Here is a 22,434-nt window from a genome sequence, read left to right as displayed (position 1 = left end):
CTCCTTATTTAAGGAAGGATATACTTGCATTGGAGGCAGTTCAGAGACGATTCACTAGGTTAATTCCAGAGATGAGGGGTTTAACTTATGAGGAAAGGTTGAGCAGGCTGGACCTATACTCATTGGAATTCAGAAGAATGAGAGGTAATCTTATCGAAACATATAAGTTATACTGAGGGGGCTCGACAGGGTAGATGTAGAGAGGATGTTTCCCCTCATGGGGAAGTCTAGAACGCGGGGGCACAGTCTCAGAATAAAGGGTCGCCCTTTTAGAACTGAGATGAGGAGGAATTTCTTCTCTCAGAGGGTCGTAAATTTGTGGAATTCTCTGCCCCAGAGAGCTGTGGAGGCTGGGTCATTAAATACATTTAAGGTGGAGATAGACAAATTTTTGCAAGATAAGGGAGTGAAGGGTTATGGGGAGCGGGCTGGGGAAGTGGCTTTGAGCCCTAGATCAGCCATGATCTTATTGAATGGCGGAGCAGGCTCGAGGGGCCAAGTGGCCTATTCCTGCTCCTATTTCTTATGTTCTTATGTTCAGCAAGCACAGGAGTGATGGATGAACAAGACTTGGAGCGAGTTAAGATAAGGGCAGCAGATTTTTTGATGAGCACAAGTTTATGTAGGAAGATGAGAGTCCGACCAGGAGAGCTTTTATAGCTATGTGAAGAGAAAAAGATTGGTGAAGTCAAGCATAGGTCCCTTGCAGTCAGAATCAGGGGAATTTATAATGGGGAACAAAGAAATGGCAGACCAATTAAATACATATTTTGGTTCTGTCTTCACAAAGGAGGACACAAATAACCTCCCAGAGATGTCGGGGAACATAGGGTCTGATGAAGGGGAGGAACTGAAAGAAATCAGTATTTGTAGGGAAATGGTGTTAGGGAAATTGATGGGATCGAAGGCCGATAAATCCCCAGGGCCTGAAAATCTACATCCTAGGGTACTTAAGGAAGTGGCCCTAGAAATAGTAGATGCATTGCTGATCATCTTCCAGCATTCGATGGAATCTGGAACAGTACCCATGGATTGGAGGGTAGCTAATGTTACCCCACTATTCAAAAAAGGTGGTAGAGAGAAAACGGGGAATTATAGACCAGTAAGCCTGACATCGGTAGTGGGGAAAATGCTAGAGTCCATTATAAAAGATGTAATGGCAGAGCACTTGGAAAACAGTGACAGGATCGGACAAAGTCAACATGGATTTACAAAAGGTAAATCGTGCTTGACTAATCTGCTGGAATTTTTTGAGGATGTAAATGGCAAAATAGATAAGGGAGAAGCAGTGGATGTGGTGTATTTGGACTTTCAGAAGGCTTTCGATAAGGTCCCGCATAAGAGATTAGCGTGTAAAGTTAAGGCACATGGGATTGGGGGCAAGGTATTGACTTGGATAGAGAACTGGTTGGCAGACAGAAAGCAAAGAGTTGGAATAAACGGGTCTTTTTCCGAGTGGCAGTGACTAGTGGGGTACCGCAGGGATTGGTCCTTGGGTCCCAGCTATTCACAAATTAATGATCTAGACAAGGGAACTAGATGTAATATCTCCAAATTTGCAGACGACACAAAGCTGGGTGGGCGTGTGTGCTCTGAGGAGGATGCCGAGAAACTCCAAGATGATTTGGATAGGTTGGGTGATTGGGCAGAAGCATGGCAGATGCAATATAACGTGGATAAATGTGAGGTTATCCACTTTGGTGGCAAAAACAGGAAGGCAGATTATTATCTGAACGGCAATAGATTGGGAGAAGGGGAAGTGCAATGAGACCTGGGTGTCCTTGTGTACCAGTCGCTGAAGGTAAGCATGCAGGTGCAGCAGGCGGTTAAGAAGGCAAATGGTATGTTGGCCTTCGTAGCGAGAGGGTTTGAGTACAGGAACAAGGATGTCTTGCTGCAGTTGTACAGGGCCTTGGTGAGACCACATCTTGAGTATTGTGTGCAGTTTTGGTCGCCTTATCTGAGGAAGGATGTTCTTGCCATGGAAGGAGTTCAGTGAAGATTCACCAGGCTGATACCTGGGATGGCAGGAATGACGTATGAGGAGAGATTGGGTCGATTGGGCTTATACTCGCTGGAGTTTAGAAGAATGGGAGGGGATCTCATTGAAACTTATAAAATTCTGACAGGACTGGACAGACTAGATGCAGGAAGGATGTTCCCGATGGTCAGGGAGTCCAGAACCAGGTGTCACAGTCTAAGGATAAGGGGTAAGCCATTTAGGACAGAAATTAGGAGGAATTTCTTCACCCAGAGAGTGGTGAACCTGTGGAATTCTCTACCAAAGAAGGCAGTTGAGGCCAATTTATTAAATATATTCAAGAAGGAGTTGGATATATTTCTTAAGGCTAAAGGGATCAAGGGGTATGGGGAGAAAGCAGGGACCGGGTGCTGAATTTGGATGATCAGCCATGATCGCACTGAATGGCGGAGCAGGCTCGAGGGGGCGAATGGCCTACTCCTGCTCCTATCTTCTATGTTTCTATGAGAGCATTGGAATAGTCAAGTCTAGAGGTAACAAAGGCGTGGATGAGGGTTTCAGCAGCAGATGAGCTGAGGCAGGGTTGGAGTCAGGCGATGTTACGGAGGTGGAAGTACGCGGTTTTAGTAATGGAATAGATATGTGGTCGGAAGATTATCTCAGGGTCAAAAATAACACCAAGGTTGCGAATGGTCTGGTTCAGCTTCAGACAGTTGCCAGGGATGGAAACGGTGGCCAGGGAATGGAATTTGTGGAATTTAGGACTGAGATAAGGGGAAATTTCTTCACTCAGAGGGTTGTGAATCTTTTGAATTCTCTACCTCAGAGGATTGTGGATGCTCAGTCGGAGTATATTCAAGTCTGAGATTGATAAATATTTGGGTACTAAGGGAATCAAAGGAGAGGGCGGGAAAGTGGAGTTGATGTAGAAGTTCAGCCATAATCTTATTGAATGGCCGAGCAGGCTCGATGGGTTGTATGGCCTACTCCTGCACATATTTCTTAAGTTCTTATGTTCCAATAACCTCGGTCTTCAAAGGAACCTGGCCCATTCTTGGCAGTGGTGAGCATGGTGACAGCAAGCGTACTTGCCAGCAGTAGGGCCCATTAGGGTATCCAGGCCTGGGTCATGGCCTGGACCCCAAAGATATTAAAGGCACTAATTTATTTTTTAATACAGTTTTCAGGGCCAGAAATTCATCATTTTGGGAGGGATATCATGGCACCAGAGCCCCTCCCCACCACCCCCAACAGGATCCTGCCACTTCCGCAGCAGTTTTCGGCTTCCTCAGTGGGCAGACCGACCTCCCAGGTGCGCCACTATGGGTAATGCGTGCCTGCCTGGCAATGCAAACTAGGTGACCTCCTCCTGAACTAGCAAACTATGGCCATGTCAGTGCCAGAGGTCACTGGCAGGTGCTTTCTGCTAATTGATGAACAGCGGACAGATTTTCAGCCTTTCCAGCTGCTTATTGCTTCAGTAAAGCTGGGATTGTCCACCTTCCACAATGGAGGAAAGTCAAGGCCTTGTGACATTCTCTCAGCTGCCACACTATCTTTTTAAATATAGTTTTTTCTTTTCAGTTTTTCCCTCTGATTCTCCCCTTCCTTCTTGTCTCCATAAGGTGATAACTCATGCTAGATTATGGTTGAAATGATGGCAGCCCTCTGACACCCTTGCGTAAGTGCTGACTCTTCATGTGTGTATAGTGTTGAGAGACTATCCATCCAAGAGTGCCATTACAGTCAAACCCAATCACATCTTCCTGCAACTTCCATACAGGTGCGCTCCAAAGCACGAGGCGGGGGGCGGTTGTTACTCGATAACATGTTATAAATATTCAATATTTTTTTAGCCATTCATGGTAGGGTTGCCAGCTGTGGTGGTGGCATTCCTGGAGGTGTGATCACATGACATTCTGACGACATGATACCTGACCATGTGACCATCTGTTTATATGACTTCTGCAAATGTTATTGCATTTACATTATAAAGGTTGGGTCCCCTGTAGTTGAGTATTTTTGTTTGTGGTTTCTGTTGTGTGACAAGTTCCAAGAACCAGGAGGCCACTCCTGAGCAGGTGAAGTTGGGAAACCAAGCAACCCCCTCACTGCAGAGCCCCCTCCCCACCTCCCGATTTCAGCGTGCCCCTTGATTTCAGAGCCCCCCGATCGATGAGATTCCCCCTCCCTCAAATGCTGAAACATGCGTTTCCCGACACTCCAGCCTCCTCTACGCCGTTACGGCTCTCTGTAGGTGACGTCACCGAGCCAGAGGCTTCGCTAACAGTAGCCAGTGACGTCACAAAGCTGGGGGAGGGGCACTGCTGTGAGAGATTTAAATTGCTGAATCTCCTGGGCTGCTGGAGGCAGCGCTCATGGAAAGAACCCCTGATTCCGGGAAACTCCTGCTCATTCCATGGGGGCTTGGGAACTCCAATTCATGGTGACACATCAGATTGTGCGATACATCCCTGTAGTTATAAACCTTTGAAAAGTCTGGTCTTGATGGGTCCAACTGCATACTCATGGCTCACTTTATAGACAGACATTCATTGAGCGGTACATACAAGTCAAACCTCCCGAAAGAGTTCAACAGCAGATTCCGGTTGAAAGACTATGGAAATTGCAAGAGGTACCCGAAATTCCAAAATTCTACAGTACGGTTAACCCTTTTCATTCCCTTGCCTATGTCAGGGAGGTTTAAGATTCAGCTGTCATAATACAAGTAAGACTTTATCAAATTAGCTCGGTGATTCTCAGTACTGTGCATGCAGGTTTAACTTGGTTAATTTTAAAAATATAGCCAGGTAGGCCAACAACATACCCAACCAGCCCTTTGGTGGCAACTGGTTATCATTTGATAATCGTTGCTCAAGGCAATCACAAGTTAAATATATTTGACAATGTTTATCTGCTCCTCTCCCCAATTCCTGACCTCGCACATTACCTGCTGCCATTGCAGGGTCTGTTTGTGTTGGGTTTATCCGGAGATAATGGTGCCTTACTCACATCACTCGATACGATGAAAGAGCCAATGAAACAAAAACACTGGACCCTGGCTCCAGTTACAGCACTACAAAGGGATTCCAATAATGCAAGACCTATTTCTCTGTTTATGAAGAAAGCAATCCAAATTAAATTCATATGTTTCCCTCTTCTGCAAATCTTCAATCTTTGCCTTATCTGCCTGAAATCAGCTAGTTTTCCACAACACACCCTCACATTTATCCATCTGAGAATAATGTAATTAGGAATTAGCATGACCTTAATCAAACCGCATGGAAAGAAAATCCCTTCCCCTCTCATCAACCCTCATTTCTGATGTAACCCTTTACAGTCCAAGAATCAAGCCGTTTCCATGGAATTACAAACTGGGTAACAGAAACAGTTCTTGTCATAATTATCAGCTGGGATGTGCCTGCTCGCCCTGAGCATTCTTAGATGTAATGGTGATGATGCACCACTAATGTTGTCAGGGACCCTGTTATTTTACCAAGTCCCGTTCACCCATCACCCCTCTGCTCGCTGACCTACATTGGCTCCTGGTCTGGCAACGCCTCAATTTAAAAATGATCATCCTTGTTTTCAAATCCCTCCATGGTCTCACCCTTCCCTATCTCTGTAATCTCCTCCAGCCCTACAACCCTCTGAGATCTCTGTGCTCCTCCAATTCTGGCCTCTCGCGCACCCCTGATTTTAATCACTCCACCATTGGTGGCTGTGCCTTCAGCTGCCTAGGCCCTGAACTTTGCAATTCCCTCCCTAAACCTCTCCGCCTCTCTCTCCTCTGTTAAAGCGCTTCTTATAACCTACCTCTTTCACCAAGCTTTGGTCATCTGTCCTAATATCTCCTTATGTGGCTCGGTATCTAATTTTATCTGATAATGCTCCTGTGAAGTGCCTTGGGACATTTTATTACGTTAAAGGCACTATATAAATGCAAGTTGTTGTTATTTTATATTCTTTTCCCTTAAGCTACTTTTACACTGCACAAGACCCATGTTGGTGCCGCTGTCTCCTGGAGGCATTGGGTCTCATGCAGCTGGCTACAAGCCAAATGTAAAACTGCTGAGATAAAGACAGAAAGCACTGGAAATACTCAGCCGGCCAGGCAGTATATGTGGAGAGTGGAAGGCGGGGTTAACGTCTCAAGTCTGTGACCTTTCTGCTGTGACAAGAGGTCATCGACCTGAAATGTTAATCCTAACGCCTGTTTGAGGCATCCTTCCCAGAACTGGGCTGCCTTGAACGTATCTGATGCAGACCGCTGGTGACCACCTTCAGAAAGGAAAGTTTCTTTTTAAATACTCCTCTCAACTCCACAGCAGTCTCAAAGACCGTTGCTGGCCCCTCCAGGTCACCCTACCCCTCTCCCATTACCAATCAGCCCTTCTCTTACTCACGATCGACCCCTCCCTCCCCCTTTCTGATCAGCCCCCTTCATCCCAATCGCCACCTCCCTGCCTCCCGATCACCCCCTCCCTCCCCCTCCCTCCCTCCCCCTTTCCAATCGGCTCTTTCCCTTCCGATCACCTTCCCCTCCCTCACAGGACCTTCCTGAGGGCTGTTGCTAGGTCCTCGTGGAACTGGCGAGCTGCCTCTTGTTACCTGATTGGCGTCCACAGCACACTGCCAATATGCTGATTAAAACCAAGGACCAATTTCGGATGAGCCTTGAGCCTTTTTGCCTATGAGTGAAACTGAAATCCATTCTAAGTGCTTTCACAAAGAGGTAGATGTGTTTATTTAATTATTCCTTGTGTGGATTTTTTTTATGTGTGCACCATATGCACACACCAGCAAATTTCTGCAAGTATTTGAAACCTCTGACATAACTGCCAGGCTCCCACTCGCAGCTGGTCTCGCTTAAAGCCGCTTTAACTGGTACCAGGATGTGATTGGAATTTACATGAGACTTTAACAACCTGAAGACAGCATCAGCTGTAAATATAGCTCAGTGCAATTTCAGACCTTGCATTTCAGACCTTGAAGACCGAATGAGGGTCAAGCGGAGAGTCTGAATTCCACTGACAAATGCAAATTAAAAGTCTGCAGCAAAGACTTTTCAGCCTCTGTGAAGTTTGCTTTTACTTGCCAATACGAAAATAGTGTGTTCCTGCATCATACACTTTTTTGTGAATTAGCTTTTAACTTTATTTCTATGACCATGTCCAGAACATCTGGGAAACGTCAGTCCCAAGTGGTGTTGCAGTAGTTAGTTTCCTGCAATCCAGTAAATTGTAGTAAACAGGTTCAGTAATTTGCCATAGAATTGATTTCACTGCCAGACTGATCAGGGTAGAAATATTCACAGTGAAATGTACAGATTGTGTTCCGCTGCCAAATCAGTTTTCCAGGTCTGTCTTAAATGGCAGCCTACTTTATTGGGTATTATTTCAACAATCAATCGTTTAAGGTGCTTTGAGACTGCTCGAATCACATCTTGCTACACAGAGAATGGATGGCAGTAAGGGGTGGGTTATGGAACAGAAATCATTAGATGGCATGGGCAGGATAACTCATCAGTCTACCTCTCCTCGGGGCTGCGAGGTGTGTGCAGTTAAGCCTGCCACTCATCCTTGGACTTTCCACCTTGAACACCTTACTTCAGCTCTGTATCTCCTTCTGACTGCACGGGGCCAAGAATAGGAACTAATCATGTCGCAAATCACAATTATGAAACTCCAGCTTGATTCTATTCCTGCCTGAGATTGAGTTCAGTTAAACTGTGCTACAAGTAATTTTATTTTTTCATAAAACATTACTAATCCACATCACATAAGAAGCATAATTGTACAATATTAAACAATATTGCTTTCAACGTTGATTTTCCTGCAGCACATTGATACCAATACACTAAACATGCCTGAAGGGGTTGGGGTACGTAACACATATTGGCAGTGTTGGGACACAATACCCATAAATCACTAAGGAGAAACTGCTATTGTAAACCTGACAGAGGTAGGCAACAGGAGAGAAAAGGATTATGGAAGATTTATTTGGTTTATTATGCTTTGTCCTATCGTCTCATGTTACAATCCTTTTAAACACTTTACAGGTTATTCTACTTCCTTGTTTGTGTTTCATCTGTAGTTTTTTTCCATTTCTGACTTGTTCATTCTCTGCATAGATGATTACTGACCCGCTGACTGTTCCCAGCATTTCCTATTTTTATTTTACATTAAAGACTCCATGTGTGGTTGTCACAACCCAGCTACCCCATCAGACCAGCTCACTTGACAGTAATTGACCACCCAAAGTATGAATAACAAATAGTGGAGGAGATTAAAAGACAGCATCACAATGAAGGGTTTTGATAGAGTAGATAGGGAGAAACTGTTTCCACTGGCAGGAGGGTCGGTAACCAGAGGACACAGATTTAAAGTAATTGGAAAAAAACCTGGGGGAGGATGAGGAGAATTCTTTTTATGCAGTAAGTTGTTATGATCTAGAATGCACTGGCTGAAAGGGTAGTGGAAGCAGATCCAAAAATAACATTCAAAAGGGAATTGGATAGATACTTGAAAAGGAAATATTTGCAGGGCTATGGTGAACAAGCAGGTGAGTGGGACTAATTGGAAAACTCTTTCAAAGAGCCGACATAGGTTCAATGGACCTAATGGTCTCTTTTTGTTCTAAGATTCTATGAGGGAGAGGGTTACAGAAGAGGATAAACGGGAGGACACAGGGAATAGCGCGAGAGAGGAGGCCGGGCAGAGTCGCAATGGCTGAGCGGGTGAGAATGTTGGTTTAGCTGAGAAATGCTTCAATACCAGAGATCTGGAAAGATGGTTGTTGCAGGATATATGGCTATTTATTTTTTGAAGCACACTCATCTTAAATAGGCCTCAGGACAAGAGGTTGTCATTAAGAAAAGTCCTGGTATTTTGTAGAAAAATAAAAGGTTCCTTGTGACCAGGAAGAAAGCAATGTGATTTCCTTTCTCTCCATCAATTTAAAGCTTGAATAAGTAAATTAATATGTTGAGGGAAAAGTTTCATTGTAATAAGGGGATTTTATTCTGAAGGAATCAAAGGCAACCACAACTGCATACCTCTGCTGTGATGTAGATACATCAGCTAAGCACATGTGCCTATTGAACAACAGCTAAAAAGATTCAGTCAATTAGAATGAAGAAAACTCACATAAAGATAGGGTTTGGCTTTGTAACTTGTGTTCACGATGAGTTTTCAGGCAATCTCAGGCTCCAGAACAGCCTCTTCCAAAAATAAACTTTCCTTACTATGTAAGCATTGAATTTATATCAGAAAGGAGAGAAGAGTTTGTGGTTGATAGTTCAATACAGTAAAGCACTCAGAGTAAGGCTGCACACTGTTCATTGCAGATGCGGAAAAATTATATGGAAATTTATTTTTCTTAAGCTTTTACGAAACACATTTTCCTATCGTTTTGGTAAATCCCATAAAGCATATCAGGTCTAAGCTTTTACCTTTCCATGTTTTGTAATCCCACAGTCCCATAAGTGTAGTGTCAGTTTTAGAACCCTGGATGATCAACATCTGTACACTTCATGCTGCAAACTAACAACTTGTTCACATTTTGCCAGCTGCTCTGCGCAGTAAATTGTAAAAGCATGTGTGAGCAAACTGAAGGCAGGCTGTTAATCGGCAGCTGGGGATTTATTGCAGCTTCTGTGCTGAAAGTACTTCCACAGATTCCTGACACGCAGGTGTAATCTCATTCTGTAGAAATGGCCACAGCGATTTTGATAAGGATGGAAGGAAATACAGGCAAATCAGCCTTTGATAGTGGGAACTTCCAGGTCTAGTTGTGCAAGTGTACTGAACAGACTGAGGAGGAGAGACATTGAGGCAAATCTTTGTCTTCACCACACGAGTGGTAATCTGATGGAGTGGATTGCTCACCTCTTGTGGAACCCATCCGATTTTCACTCCATTGATTACAATGTAAAGAAAATCAGGTGGGTTCTATAACAGGCGATGATTTACTCCATCAGATTACCACCCAGGCACTGAAGATAAAAACTGACCTCGTAATACTCAGATGGAGAGCAACTGTAACTCGTACACAAGGATGAGGGATAAGGTACAGATACACAAGAGCAGTAGAAGTTCGGTCAAATGGATCATCCAGAACTGTAACTAACTTTTTATCCTCAAATGGATGGTCGTCATTCTACTCCTTCCCCCCCATCCACATGACCAAAATCAAACTATCAGTTTGGGTTGACACCGGTACTTGGACTGCTCAAGAAAGTACTTTTACCTTTCTAACATTGGTAAGGGCAGCACTGCGCATAAATAACACCTTCAGTGCTCTGCTCTCTCTGCTATTCCACAGGAGAAAATAACTTATAGCGCTGGGTTGCTTCAATTAGGATCAGCCTGTGGACATTGGAAAGCCTGAGATATAAAAGAAAACTATAAGGGACACCATTTAGAATGACACCATTTAGAACTAGCCTGGGGAGATGCTGAAAGAGATCTGAGAGTGAGACTTAACATTGACATATTCAGTCATTGTAGAGCAGCAACCAACAAAGCAAACAGAATGAAGAGCTATACTGCCAGATCAGTAGAGTATAGGGAAGATTTTGCACATTTCCATTCCCAACATTGAGTATTTTGCTGTGCGAGTACATATTGGGAATTCAGGTGTGAAGGTAAGAGGTATTAATAGATGAAAAATCCTGTGAGGCGGCCGATCTCCTCACTCAAATTCCTAATAAGTACTCCACGCCAGGAGTAAAGTAAAGTCTACCCTAATGAGTCTGAAGCTGTATAGTGCTCTGGGCAGCCTGCCCCTTGAATACTACATTCAACTCTGGTCACCAAGACACAAGGAAAACTTCTAAGCCCTGGAAGAAGTGCAGAGAGGGACAATAAGGCAGAGACCTGAGTTATGAGGAAAGGTTAGAAAAATATGAACTCTTCAGTCTTGAAAGAAAGCAAATCAGAGGGCAGAAGGAACCTTACAGAGGCATATAAGACACTAAGTGGAATAGAAAAGTTAATCCTGAACACTATTTCAAGTTAAACAAGTTAAGCCATTACTGTAAGGTAAGGAACAAAAGATACAACTGATAAAAGAGAAGTTCAAAACTGACGTCAAGAAAGCACTTCTTCACACAGAGTGATTAACATCTAGAATTATCTTCTGGGTCGGGTCGTGGAAATAACAAGCTGTAGAGTTATTCAAGAGGCAGTTAGATGTGGTTATTGGGGCGGGGGTGGGGGTCACTGTGGCTGTGGAAGGGTGAGCTAGATTAGCTGAATGTAGTATCTACAGTACATATTATTGTGCATCTCTCGAACATTACTAACGTGGATTCCAGACCCTGCCACTGGAAGCCATTTGAAACTTGAATGTTACAGTTGCGGGTATAAATCCTCTCTATTGGAGTCAGGCTGGAAACCCTCTGTGCACCAGAATAAATAATTTCTACGCCTACGTCCATCTTTTTTAATGGACTATTTAACAATAGAATCACATTCATGGACGAATGAATGGCAACTGTAACTTACTTGTCGTTGTCCCCGAGTGAGCTTCGCGACAAGATTGTATAAGGTCAAAGGGACACCAAAGCGGGAAATGGTGGGAGACAGGGAGGACTCAGGGATCTTCTTTACTTCTCAAAGTGATTGTACATATCTATAGGCACTATCCAACTGTTTCCATAGTACAAACAAGCTCAGCTAGCTGAACATCTGAGAAGCATTTCATCTATCTCCAGACATCCTTTACACACTACTATACCACCAGGGGAGGGAATTATCCCAGTTTAACTGAAAGGAAATCTAATTAAGCCTCTCATTTTTTCTGTCAGATTGTTTGTTTGTTCTTGGCTCTGCTCTATCAAAGAGGGACACCAGTAACAAACTCATGTATCACATTTTCCTAATCACCTTAATTTCTGTTTTGAACGACTCAAGAAAAATTCTCAGAGGCCCTAGTAGTTTTAGCTACTAGACGCATTGAGAAGCCTTTCTTTCTGGTCTGTCTCCTTATATTTATTGAAGCTAAATTGCTTCTCCTCTTCAAACTGTTGTTCCTCGTCACACAAACATAAATCACAATAGTAAGTTAATTTGGTTCTGAATTTTAAGAATTGGAATAGTGTGTGCAGTAAATCAGAATGACGTGGGGTCATGTCGTAAGATCATATATTGCAGCATGCACAAAACAGAGGATACTACACGCCTGAGGTAAAATAGATGGCATTGGCTCATACTACAAAATCTCGGGCTTTATCAGAATTCCTCCCTCTCTACCTGTGCTAGCATTATTCAGCTCCCTTAAGACATTCTTCTACAAGTTACAAGTGTAAACAGAGCCTTTCTGGCAATATCAGCACCTGAGGAACATTTCCCTTCTCCAAACCCTCAGACTCTGCTGAGGCTGGCATGGTGCCACTATATGTGGGGACAGGCGGGAAGGGAAAGGATGGTAATCAGTGTTGCAGCAGGATAACAATTTTTGCTACCTGATTAAAACTAGTTGATTTTCTAATCCCATATGTATAGCTGAATTGCTGGGAATTGTGTCAAACAACAACATCTTGCATTTATATAGCACCTTTAACGTAGTAAACGTCCAAGGCGCTGCACAGGAGCGTTATCAAACAACATTTGACACCGAGCCTCATAAGGATATATTAGGGCAAACGAACTTGGTCAAAGAAGTAGGTTTTAAGGACCATCTTAAAGGAGGAAAAAGAGGTAGAGAGGTGGAGAGGTTTAGGGAGAGAATTTCAGAACTTAGGGCCTCGGCAGCTGAAGACACGTCTGCCAATGCCAAGGCTGGACTGTAACTGAGGCACTCAGAGAATGTTCTAAACAGGGGGAGTCCAATCCCCAGCCAGTGGGCCGAGTCAGGCCCATTTCTGGCCAGTGGAGTTCTGCTTTTTGATCTCCCCATCAACAGGAACTGCTGATCTGTTGATGGGGTATTGGGAATTTAAAAATATCACAGAAAACACTGCAAGCTTTCTCAGCAGGAGTGCATTTGGTCTGTTTTTATTTCAGATTTCCGGCATCCGCAGTATTTTGCTTTTGTGATAGTGCCAATATACGTGGGTTACATTTTATCTGAGCAGGAGCAGGGGAGCGTACTCTGTGAAATATGTCATTTTTTTTGTGTTTTGTTTAGACCCTTATTTTAGATATTAGAAATTGCAGTTACTGAGTGAAAAAAGGCAGGTGAAAAAAATTTCAGAAGACAGTTTGAGTAATCGCAGCCAGATTATGAAATCTCAGGATGATATAAAATAGCAGCTATTGTGTGGCTTACAGCATGACACCTTTAGCACTGAAAATCTCAATCATTTAGCAACCTATAAGAGCCACAGGTACTGAACGTACTTACAATGGGGGGAGATTTTTGTCTTCACCGCCTGGGTGGTAAGGTAGGGGAATGGATCGCTCACCGGCCCATTATACAACCTGTCTAATTTTTATTCCATTGATTTCAATCCACTTTACCAGATTACAGCCCAAGTAGTGAAGACCAAAATTTACCCCAATGAGTTTTCAATGAAACTGCATGTCCCACGTACCACATTTAATATATAATAGATATAAACATATCTTTAACTATTAGGTAACAAGTTAAAACTATTGTCAGGACTATATGCAATTCAGCTTTCTGGCACCCCTGATATAATTGAGTGAATCCGTTAACCAAGCTATCCTTTCTACTTCGCTGTGCAATCGAGGTGCAAGAGAATCTGAATTCCTCAGCTTTCCACGGCGATACAAATGACAGCACTTAATGCTCCTAACTGAGCAGTCAGATAATTGCAAGGCAACTACACTGCAAGGACCACACGTCGGATGAGTAAAGAAGCTGGAAGCTTACATTTCAGTGATGCTCTCAGGAAGGTTGCTTGATATCTCAGTGAGGCTCTTGCCACGGCAATCCACAATACTGTTGCTACATGTGCAGGCGGCTGGACAAGATTTTGAATGGACACTGCAGGACTGTGTTGTTAAGCTCTGGTGACCTGCAGGAATGAAGAGAAGAGCAATCAAATCACCGAAAACCAGAGCGCTTATGAATTTCTCCCTTCTTAAAAGTGCACTGCACTTTATTAAACAATTCACATGCCAAGTTTCAAATGAGTTACATCATTTTACAGTGTCTCAACAAGTGTACTCAGCTGAATCATAAGTGAATGGGTGATTGCAATAACATTCAACTAAGATTTAAATGACTGACTACTTTTTTAAATCAATTAAGTCCAATGAGGCAGGACTACTTTATCCCTATAGTTCAGAAAGAAACTGTGTAAAAAAAATATAAGGACGAAAGTATGTGGCTTACACAAACAAGTTCATCTACAAACATGGCCACATTTACAACATATAGCTTGCATTTTATATTACTGATGGGCAGAAGAATAAAACATTATAATCAGTATTTCAGAGCATGCAGCTAAACAGATGATACTGCAGTACATGCAACAACCCCAGTGGGACAGATTTACTTTTCCCAGCACATTGCTTCATATTGATTAAGAAACACACTCAGGTTAAATGGACGCAGCAATTATTTACCTGCGTAATGTTTCTACATGACGACTAGCTCTAACAGTGCTCTTTACTCGAAGCTTATAAGTCCACTGAGCACAAAGTCGAATGTCAAGTCCTGAAAATGACACCCTTAACAGACACAGAAGGCAGCAATAAGAACTGCGCACTGGCCTGATGGTGAGTAAATGAATATGCCACTAACTTCAAAAAAACAAGAGCCCCGCTGTATGACGGTGAGGTAGAAATGTTCTGTCAAGAGTCCATCCACATTGCTTTTACATCTGGTCCTTCCTGGCTGTGTGCCTGTGTCAGACATGTGGTTGGGTAGATGTGGAATAACTGGGGCTACACATGGGTAATTTATACCAGGTGGGAGATAACTTAATTACCTGGTACCACTGCAGGGGCTAAATGATGAGCTCAATTTTATCTCAACTCCTACTCAAGAACATATTTTGTTGCTATGTAATACAATATGTTCAAATGAAGACAGAAATGCAAGATGTAAAGGCAATGGAATTTTGAAGAAACTGCACTATCTCTCACATATTTTAAATAATAACAGCAGTGCTCAGTGATAGAAGGCAACAATCCAACTCGCAGGTTCAGATGATAAACAGAAAGCTTTGCTTTCATGGTTTAGGATGTGGACCCGAACCCCTCCATTGGATTATTTGCATATAATTCACTGAACTGCATCCCTATTATTTGCCTGTATTATACTGGGCAAAAAATCCTAGGTCTTATGATACTGGTGACGAATGAGGAAAATAAACCCAATTATTTAGCACCTAGGTTGCACATGCACGACTTAAAAATGACCCAAGCGGATTGTTCAAAAATGTTTTGTATCAGGACAGAACACTGGAAAGCAGACAGCAATCCCACCAACATCTAACGAAGTGTTGAATACAAAAACAGAAGTAAACTTGCCTTCGTCCGCATCTGGAAAGCAGGGGAAAAAAATGATAAAAACACAATGAGATTAATACCATGCAATTAGTCCTTCCAACAAACCGCTGGGGATTAGCAAATATTGTAAACCATTATAGTTAGTGGCTTTCTTGGGTGCTTGGAGCTCTACAGCTGGATTTAAAAGAAATATAAAAAAGCATCTTTAGGCTTCATGAAAAGTAAGAGAAAAGGATGTCTAGTATCCAAGGCAGTCACTCACAGGAGTGTCATACAAGTGCACTGTGAACGTGTGCAAGCAAGGTAGGAGCGACATTTCACTGTCTGAATGAAGGCAAAGTCTACGCATAACACACTCTACACAGACAGTCGCAAAGCAGCCGCAACATCACCAGGAGAATTTTAAGTGTTCATTTTTCCTGATCTGTTAGTAAGCTAAAAAGGAATGTAACTATAATTGAGACCCTCTTTCACCTATTCTCCAGAGATACAATACATCCAAAGAGCTAAGCAATAAAAAGCAACAAGCTTTTACCAACAGACTTCACACTGAGAGATAGCGTTGCAATTGTCAGCCCAATATCTCTAAAATTACCATTTCAAGAAAACATTTATGAGGAAAAGCGATTAAAAACAGATAACGATTACTATTAAAATATTCTGCAAAATCGCAGCTCACTGCAGGTATTAAGCTGTAAAAAAATGTATTAATTAGTGAACCTGTCAGAACTATATATTCCATTATTATTACATTCATTTAATTTGCAGTTTTTTCTAAGTAAAGTACAGTTTACTAAATAGTAATTAAGTGTTAGTAAGAGCATGCATATATCACCAGACGATCCATTTCAAATAAATACATTTAGTGATTTCAAACTTTAGACTGTATATTAAAAACTCAACTGATTGTACACATTATTGGGCACTTAAATAATAAAAGTCATAATTTGTTCACTATTTCTGTAGATGGTGTGCACCTCATGTCTGTGCAGTGTCAGCTCTACTTAAAAGACCAGCTTTTTACATTTTAGTGCAATACACATAAGCGCTTTGATCAATCTTTCAATACTTTTTTTTCTCCACTTACCAGAGCAAATAAACTCCTTCTTTTGCACCTCAGCGACATTGTGGCCCCTCAGGTGCCCAGGCCCTGTGCACTGAGTGTAAAGTCCAACCCGAGGGCGCTGTCGCAGCCAATCAGCAAGCCATGCCAAATGGCAGTCGCAGTACAGGTTGTTTGAATGGAGTCGGCTGGAATTAAAAAGCAAGGAACAAAATTAATACATTTAAATGAACAAAGGAGAGTGAGTGACACAATTTCAGAGATCCATGGTTAGTGTAATAAGGAGAGCAAATGAGGAATCAATCCTTTAATCTCATCTGTAAATTTAAGGCTCCCTGACAGGGCCATTTCCAATACTTCCACCTTTCTTTTTCAAGCAGCATTTGTGTGACAGCAGCCTTTTAGCTAGAGATTAATTAATTAATAAAAGTTGGCTCAGTTGTCACAAAATCAATTCAAAGCATCCCCCCCTTGACTGGATTACGAGCTCAGCAAACACCCAAGAGCCAGAAACCCAATTATGGAATTCACAAGCTTAATTCTAACCAAACGACAGGGAAAAAAAGTAAATTGCACTACTGTGGTAACATACTGTCAGCAAGAAAAATAATGCTAATAGAAGCTTTGGCTCCCAATTAAAAATACCAATAAGTCTTGCCATTATTAGTCTCTATAGAAACTGCCTCCAAAATCCTTTTAGCAGATGACATTCATTTTCTGCTGAACAAGACAGAATAATAACTCAATATAAAACACTCCTTTGATATCCTTTTTTTCTGATTTCCTCCTTTTTTGTTTAATCACAGAAAAGGGATTAACAGATTTCGGCCCCTCGGGACCTGTGCTCAATGCAATCTCCGAAATTAAAAGACGCAAATGGTAGTGAGCGGGGGAATTAAGTGAGCTGCTTTTCCTGACAGGACCTTCACAAGAACATGGCTCCCATCCAACAGGCAAAAAGCACCTCGCCATTAATAAAATATCAGACAAATGTATCCCCTAAATTAGGCAAATTACTTCAGACTGGCTTTCATGTTCTTCAAAGTAAAATAAAGGATGACAAAAGCTATAAATCAAGCTGCTGTCTGGAATCCTGCTTTGACTGTGTAATGTCATTTCATCAGAACCTTTTAGTCAATGCATTCAATCCTAACAAAATATACCCTAATGGATATTGAAACTCTGAATGCCGTCCAGCATGCTAATTTTCCATTCTGGAGATTACTGGATAGACAGCTACTTTTAATTAAATACTGTACTTTGGAATATGGCAATTCCAGTGCAGGGACCTCTCAAGGTAGCACTGCGACATGCTATGTTTTATAAAAATAAATGAAAAAAACTGGATAACAAATATCTACAGTATTTGCTTTTCATCTTCCACAAGCTCCAATTCACCTCTAGCCAATGTCCTTACATCTATTATCATAAATATTTTTGAGAAGCAGTTACAAAGAAACTGAAACACAAGGAAAGATTTTCAAAGTGTGCATTTTGATACAGGTTTAGAATCTTGTTGTTATTTAACCATATTGCTTTGTTTATATATCACTAGTTCAGATAATGTTTCTGAACTTGTGGTTCAAGAATATTACACACATATACAAACATACTTCTTAAAAGTACCACTTTTCTTTTTACTTACAAGGTTCTAAGCCTGGGCATGTGGTTGAAGCTTGCCACTGAGAGTCGGGAAATGTTGTTATTGTTAAGGGTGCTGTAAAACAAAAAAGCAAAATACAAATTTCACAAGATTATCAAACTAGTCGCATTTGATTATTAATTTTAATTGTTTTTTTGTTGATAACGTAGTTGTGAGTCTCTGACTAATGATGTGGGGAAGTAAATGTATTCTCTTTCTGTGAGAAGTTCAAAGAGCTACAAGCAGGCCACTTCTCTTATGAGAAGTCCGAATATTTGATGTAAGATCATTATTCACAACTGTGTGCTTCATAACAGAATGGAAATGTGGGCTTTGAAAAGGAGGAAGAGGGTAGCCACTGACACTGACAGCCCTTGTGCATTGCATTGTATCTCACTTTGAAATGCTGATTGGAGCTCTTTTCTTTCAATCAATGCTTGCTTACTTGGCTTAACGGTGTAACTGTGGTGTAGGTAAGGTTCAAATGTTACATTGTGGAGGCATACAACTTGATCCATTTCTTTTTCATAGCCTGTAATCAGTTTAAGAAAAGGTACAAAATGTACATAATAAAACTGTAGAAATTAGTGATATTTTCCCTAAAAATTATTTTCAATGATGTCTATTATGCGTATCTTTGTCGGAAATGCAGTTACAATTAAAATAAAGTATCACCCATCATTGTGGGGTTTAGATGGTGGTTTATTCATTGTTGCAACCACGTAGAGAATGATCAGCCCTGGTGCTTTGTTTTAATAAGATAAATCCAGTATCATTGTATCAACAGTGTCTGCTCAAACCAAATGAAGATGGCAAATCCGAACTTCAAACACTGATCAATAAACAACTCTTAAGCTGAAGGAACCTTATTTATAGTTTCTTTGGGAAGGTGTACCTACAGTAAGAAGTGGACCTGGAAGATCAGAAATAATCCAACCTCCTTCTCCATGCCCTTTCCCTCCCTCTAAGCTCTGCCAACTGCTGTCCTCTCCTACTGACGCTCTTCGTAGAACCTCAATCCTTTACAGAAAGTACTACCGAACGCTTGCAATTAATACAAGACCAAGGTAGAATATGATTGATAAAAACCATATAAAGTAAAAAGAAAAATTAGTTTTTTTTTAAATCACTGCAGTTTACAGCTCCTTACCAGATTACCTAGCTGGACTGTGTTCTTCAAGGTCAGTACAGAGATGCCATTTTATAGTTATTTTGCTAACGTAAGAGATTGAAAACTGATGTCATTTTCTTTGACTGGTTATCATGGAAACCGATAGTTTCCCAGAGAGGTGTCTTAGCTGCAGTTTAAAAAGACAGTAAGCTAAATTGCACATTTGAATGTTGCTTCTGTAACAGTAATGCTGTGTAAACTACACTAGAACCTGCCTGTTGAAAATAAAACCTACTCTAACAACCACCCCTTCTCACAACAGAAGAAGCAGACATTTTAACTACATGCCATAAATCAGCTGCTTGGAACCCCTTTCTCCAAGTAGATTTGGGTTAGTTAATATGTGCAATTTCCTGCAAGGCTCTTTCTTGTCTACATCAAGAGCTTTAGCATTAATTGACTCGATCTTTAACAGCTACTGAAACCAAGTGATGGGTTTAGCCTTTCTAAACAAACTGAGCTGAGGACCAAGTAAGTTGATCCAAAGACCCAAGGATTTACTCCGGGTGTGACTCCCTCCCCCTTGATCAAGTAGAGGGGCCAGCCTTTGTTTAGAACATCTGGTGACCAAAATGTTTGCAAAAAGTGGAACTTATTCTTGGCTTCCTCACATACCTACAAATATCCAAAGAATGTCAAGCACAGAGTTCCAAGGCCAAACATGTCAAGAATGTGCTAAGTGCTGCAAATTCTCCCAGGCTTTGCCTTTCTCTTGACCACAGACTGCACTACTACATTAAAAGGTCAAGTCTTTGTAGTTAAGTTTCTTTTGGTACCTCCTTAGTAGCTGGTCGCAAACTATCTCTGATTTCAGGCACGGCTGCAGTAACTTTATTTCATATTTATTTTAGAATTACTATGGGACTGTCGTTAAGCTTTCCATTAGGAGGCGATGGAAGTATCTGTGAGCGATGCAGTTTGTCCTATGTTCATATACTTAACTAAAAAACATTTTTACTGGACCTATTGTAGACGTCAGGTAGCTAGCCTACTACTAAGTCTATGACAGTACTTTCCTGGGTACACATTTACTCACAGGTATGTGGTCCATTGACGATGAAATGAAAGAAAATGTCTTTTGCCGATCCTAACGTATGGAATAAGAACTGCGTTTAACACCCAGCACAGATCGTTTACTAGCTCTCAGGCTAACGCATGACTCTCTTTTTGCTGCAAGGAGTGCAAACTTCAGATAAGCTAATACATGTATAATCCCTGAGCAAAAGGCTGCCCTGTAGAGACAAATTGAAGCAGTACTCACAGTACTTCCAGGTCACGCAGAGCCCTGAACGCTCCATCCTCAATGCAGCTGATCTGGTTGTAATCCAGTTGCCTGTTAAATAGATTAGGAGGATAAACTTAGAAAAGCAGAATATTAGCACTGTTATGTATCACAAAGCCTCCCTTAAGGCTTTTCTGTAACTAGGCCTGTCGCATTAAATGCTCTTACAGGTGCTCCATCTCTATCTCTATCTCTCTCACTCTCACTCACACAAATACACCGACACACACACTCATACGCTCCCTCTCTTAAAATACTCTGGCCTTTGATATTTATTCATCTCTCTGTACTAACCACCTGAAAATATTTGTCCTTCCTCAGACAGTGTGCAAGCTACAGCAGCTCGGGAAAGCTCCAGTAAATAATAACCGCACCTTATATTAAATGCCGGCGGAATACAATTTCATTACATCAAGAAAAGCTATCCATTAAAAGCTTTCAGCATCATCTCACTGAAACAATTTCATTAAAGGAAAAGGACTGTAAATCACTTAATGTCACACTGTTCCCCTCGGTGACCTAACAGAATCCATTTATCAGAGGAACCCAGCTGCATGCTAATTCCACCAACCTCTGCAAATGCCAGTGACTTCCCTCATTCAAAGCGCAGCTTGGGTATCAGTCTCTAGTAACTACTAGACAGTATCGAAAGTCAACAAAGAAAGCAGCAGATGACATGCAATTTTCTCCACAGTTAAATCCATAATCAAATACAGAATGGAAGAAAAAACAACCCGTTTGGGATCTTTCTAACAAACAAATCTTCTTCGGGAAAGAAAATCAGAATAATATTCCACTCTTAAACACAAGTGATTTGAGCTATCAATCTCTGATGCTCCAACTAGCAAGTGCTTCCATATTATGTTGTCTGTGTGTATAACTCTTTGAAGATACCAGCAGTAATGTAACCACTTCTAGAAATAGAGTAAGGCCTGAATTTTCTGATTTCTTGAAACAACTAGAGTTACGAGACACCATCTATGTGCTTCAAGTGTTTTGGAAGATTCAGCATTATCTCTTTTTTTTCCTGAATATATAATTTCACACAGATAAATATGTAAAAGGATGAAGGATCCCTCCCCCAATTAAAACTGCCCTTCAGTTGTCAAAGGGCCTTTGATGACTTTATATTGAATCCAAAGTAATGGAGTGAATTTCTGAATCCAAAGGGAATTGAGAAATGGAAGCTTGGAATGGGGCATGGTGGGAAATGAAAACTGATCAGCGAGGACTTTAGAAGAATACATAAATGGTGCAGTCAGCTGGAGGGACCGAAAAGTGCTTTTCTTTTCTTTGACATTCTGTCTTACAGGCTAGAAATTCATGAAACAAATGACAGAATCCTCTTCCGTTTTCACAAAAGTGACCTTTTCTGTGCTATTTTTCGCAGTTTATTCATGTTTTCTTCTCAAGGACGTGATTTGTGATAGGTGTTATTGGACAAGCATTGGAAGCCCTCTGGTTACTTACATGAGTGACCATGCTTTAGCCTACAGATGTATATCAGCAGGCAAAATATGGGAGGTTATCACAGCTAAGCCCATCCTTGTCCTCACCCAATACTCACACTGTTGCATGTTTTCACAGGGGTCGCTGAATAGCTATCAGGAACAGGGACCCTGGCTGATTTCACCCAACCTAACCCAGTGCTAAGGTCATTTATACTAGACCTACTGCCATCTCAACTGAAATCAGCTGACTCAACACAGGGCAGAAGCTGAACCTGGGATCTTCCTAATCAGTATGCCTCAGGTAGTGCATTTACCCGCTGAGGCACTATGGAATTATATTTTAATGAGTTTCCAAGGGCGTTAGTCATAGGCAAACTTTTATATGAAGATTACACCTTTGAAACAGTTTAGAAAAAA

General features: G+C 41.6%; 1 protein-coding gene across 10 annotated transcripts in view; it reads right to left on the bottom strand.

Annotated features, from left to right (window-relative positions):
• slit2 (slit homolog 2 (Drosophila)) overlaps positions 1–22,434 on the bottom strand; it is a 605,319-nt gene that overhangs the window by 176,163 nt on the left and 406,722 nt on the right. For all 10 annotated transcript variants that reach the window (XM_085967585.1, XM_085967587.1, XM_085967589.1 and 7 more), the window contains exons 6-9: positions 20,546–20,617; positions 18,117–18,188; positions 16,496–16,659; positions 13,823–13,967 (exon numbers count right to left, since the gene is read on the bottom strand). In XM_085967585.1, coding sequence (XP_085823711.1) covers positions 13,823–13,967; positions 16,496–16,659; positions 18,117–18,188; positions 20,546–20,617 — 453 coding nt within the window. The remainder of the gene's footprint in view (positions 1–13,822; positions 13,968–16,495; positions 16,660–18,116; positions 18,189–20,545; positions 20,618–22,434) is intronic.

Source organism: Somniosus microcephalus, chromosome 2 (genome assembly GCF_052327205.1).
Source record: "Somniosus microcephalus isolate GS21.2 chromosome 2, FLI_Smic_1.0, whole genome shotgun sequence".
In the NCBI taxonomy this organism is placed as follows: Eukaryota; Metazoa; Chordata; class Chondrichthyes; order Squaliformes; family Somniosidae; genus Somniosus; species Somniosus microcephalus.
Note: the sequence above shows the minus strand (reverse complement) of the source record. Positions and strands in the feature narration are given on the sequence as shown.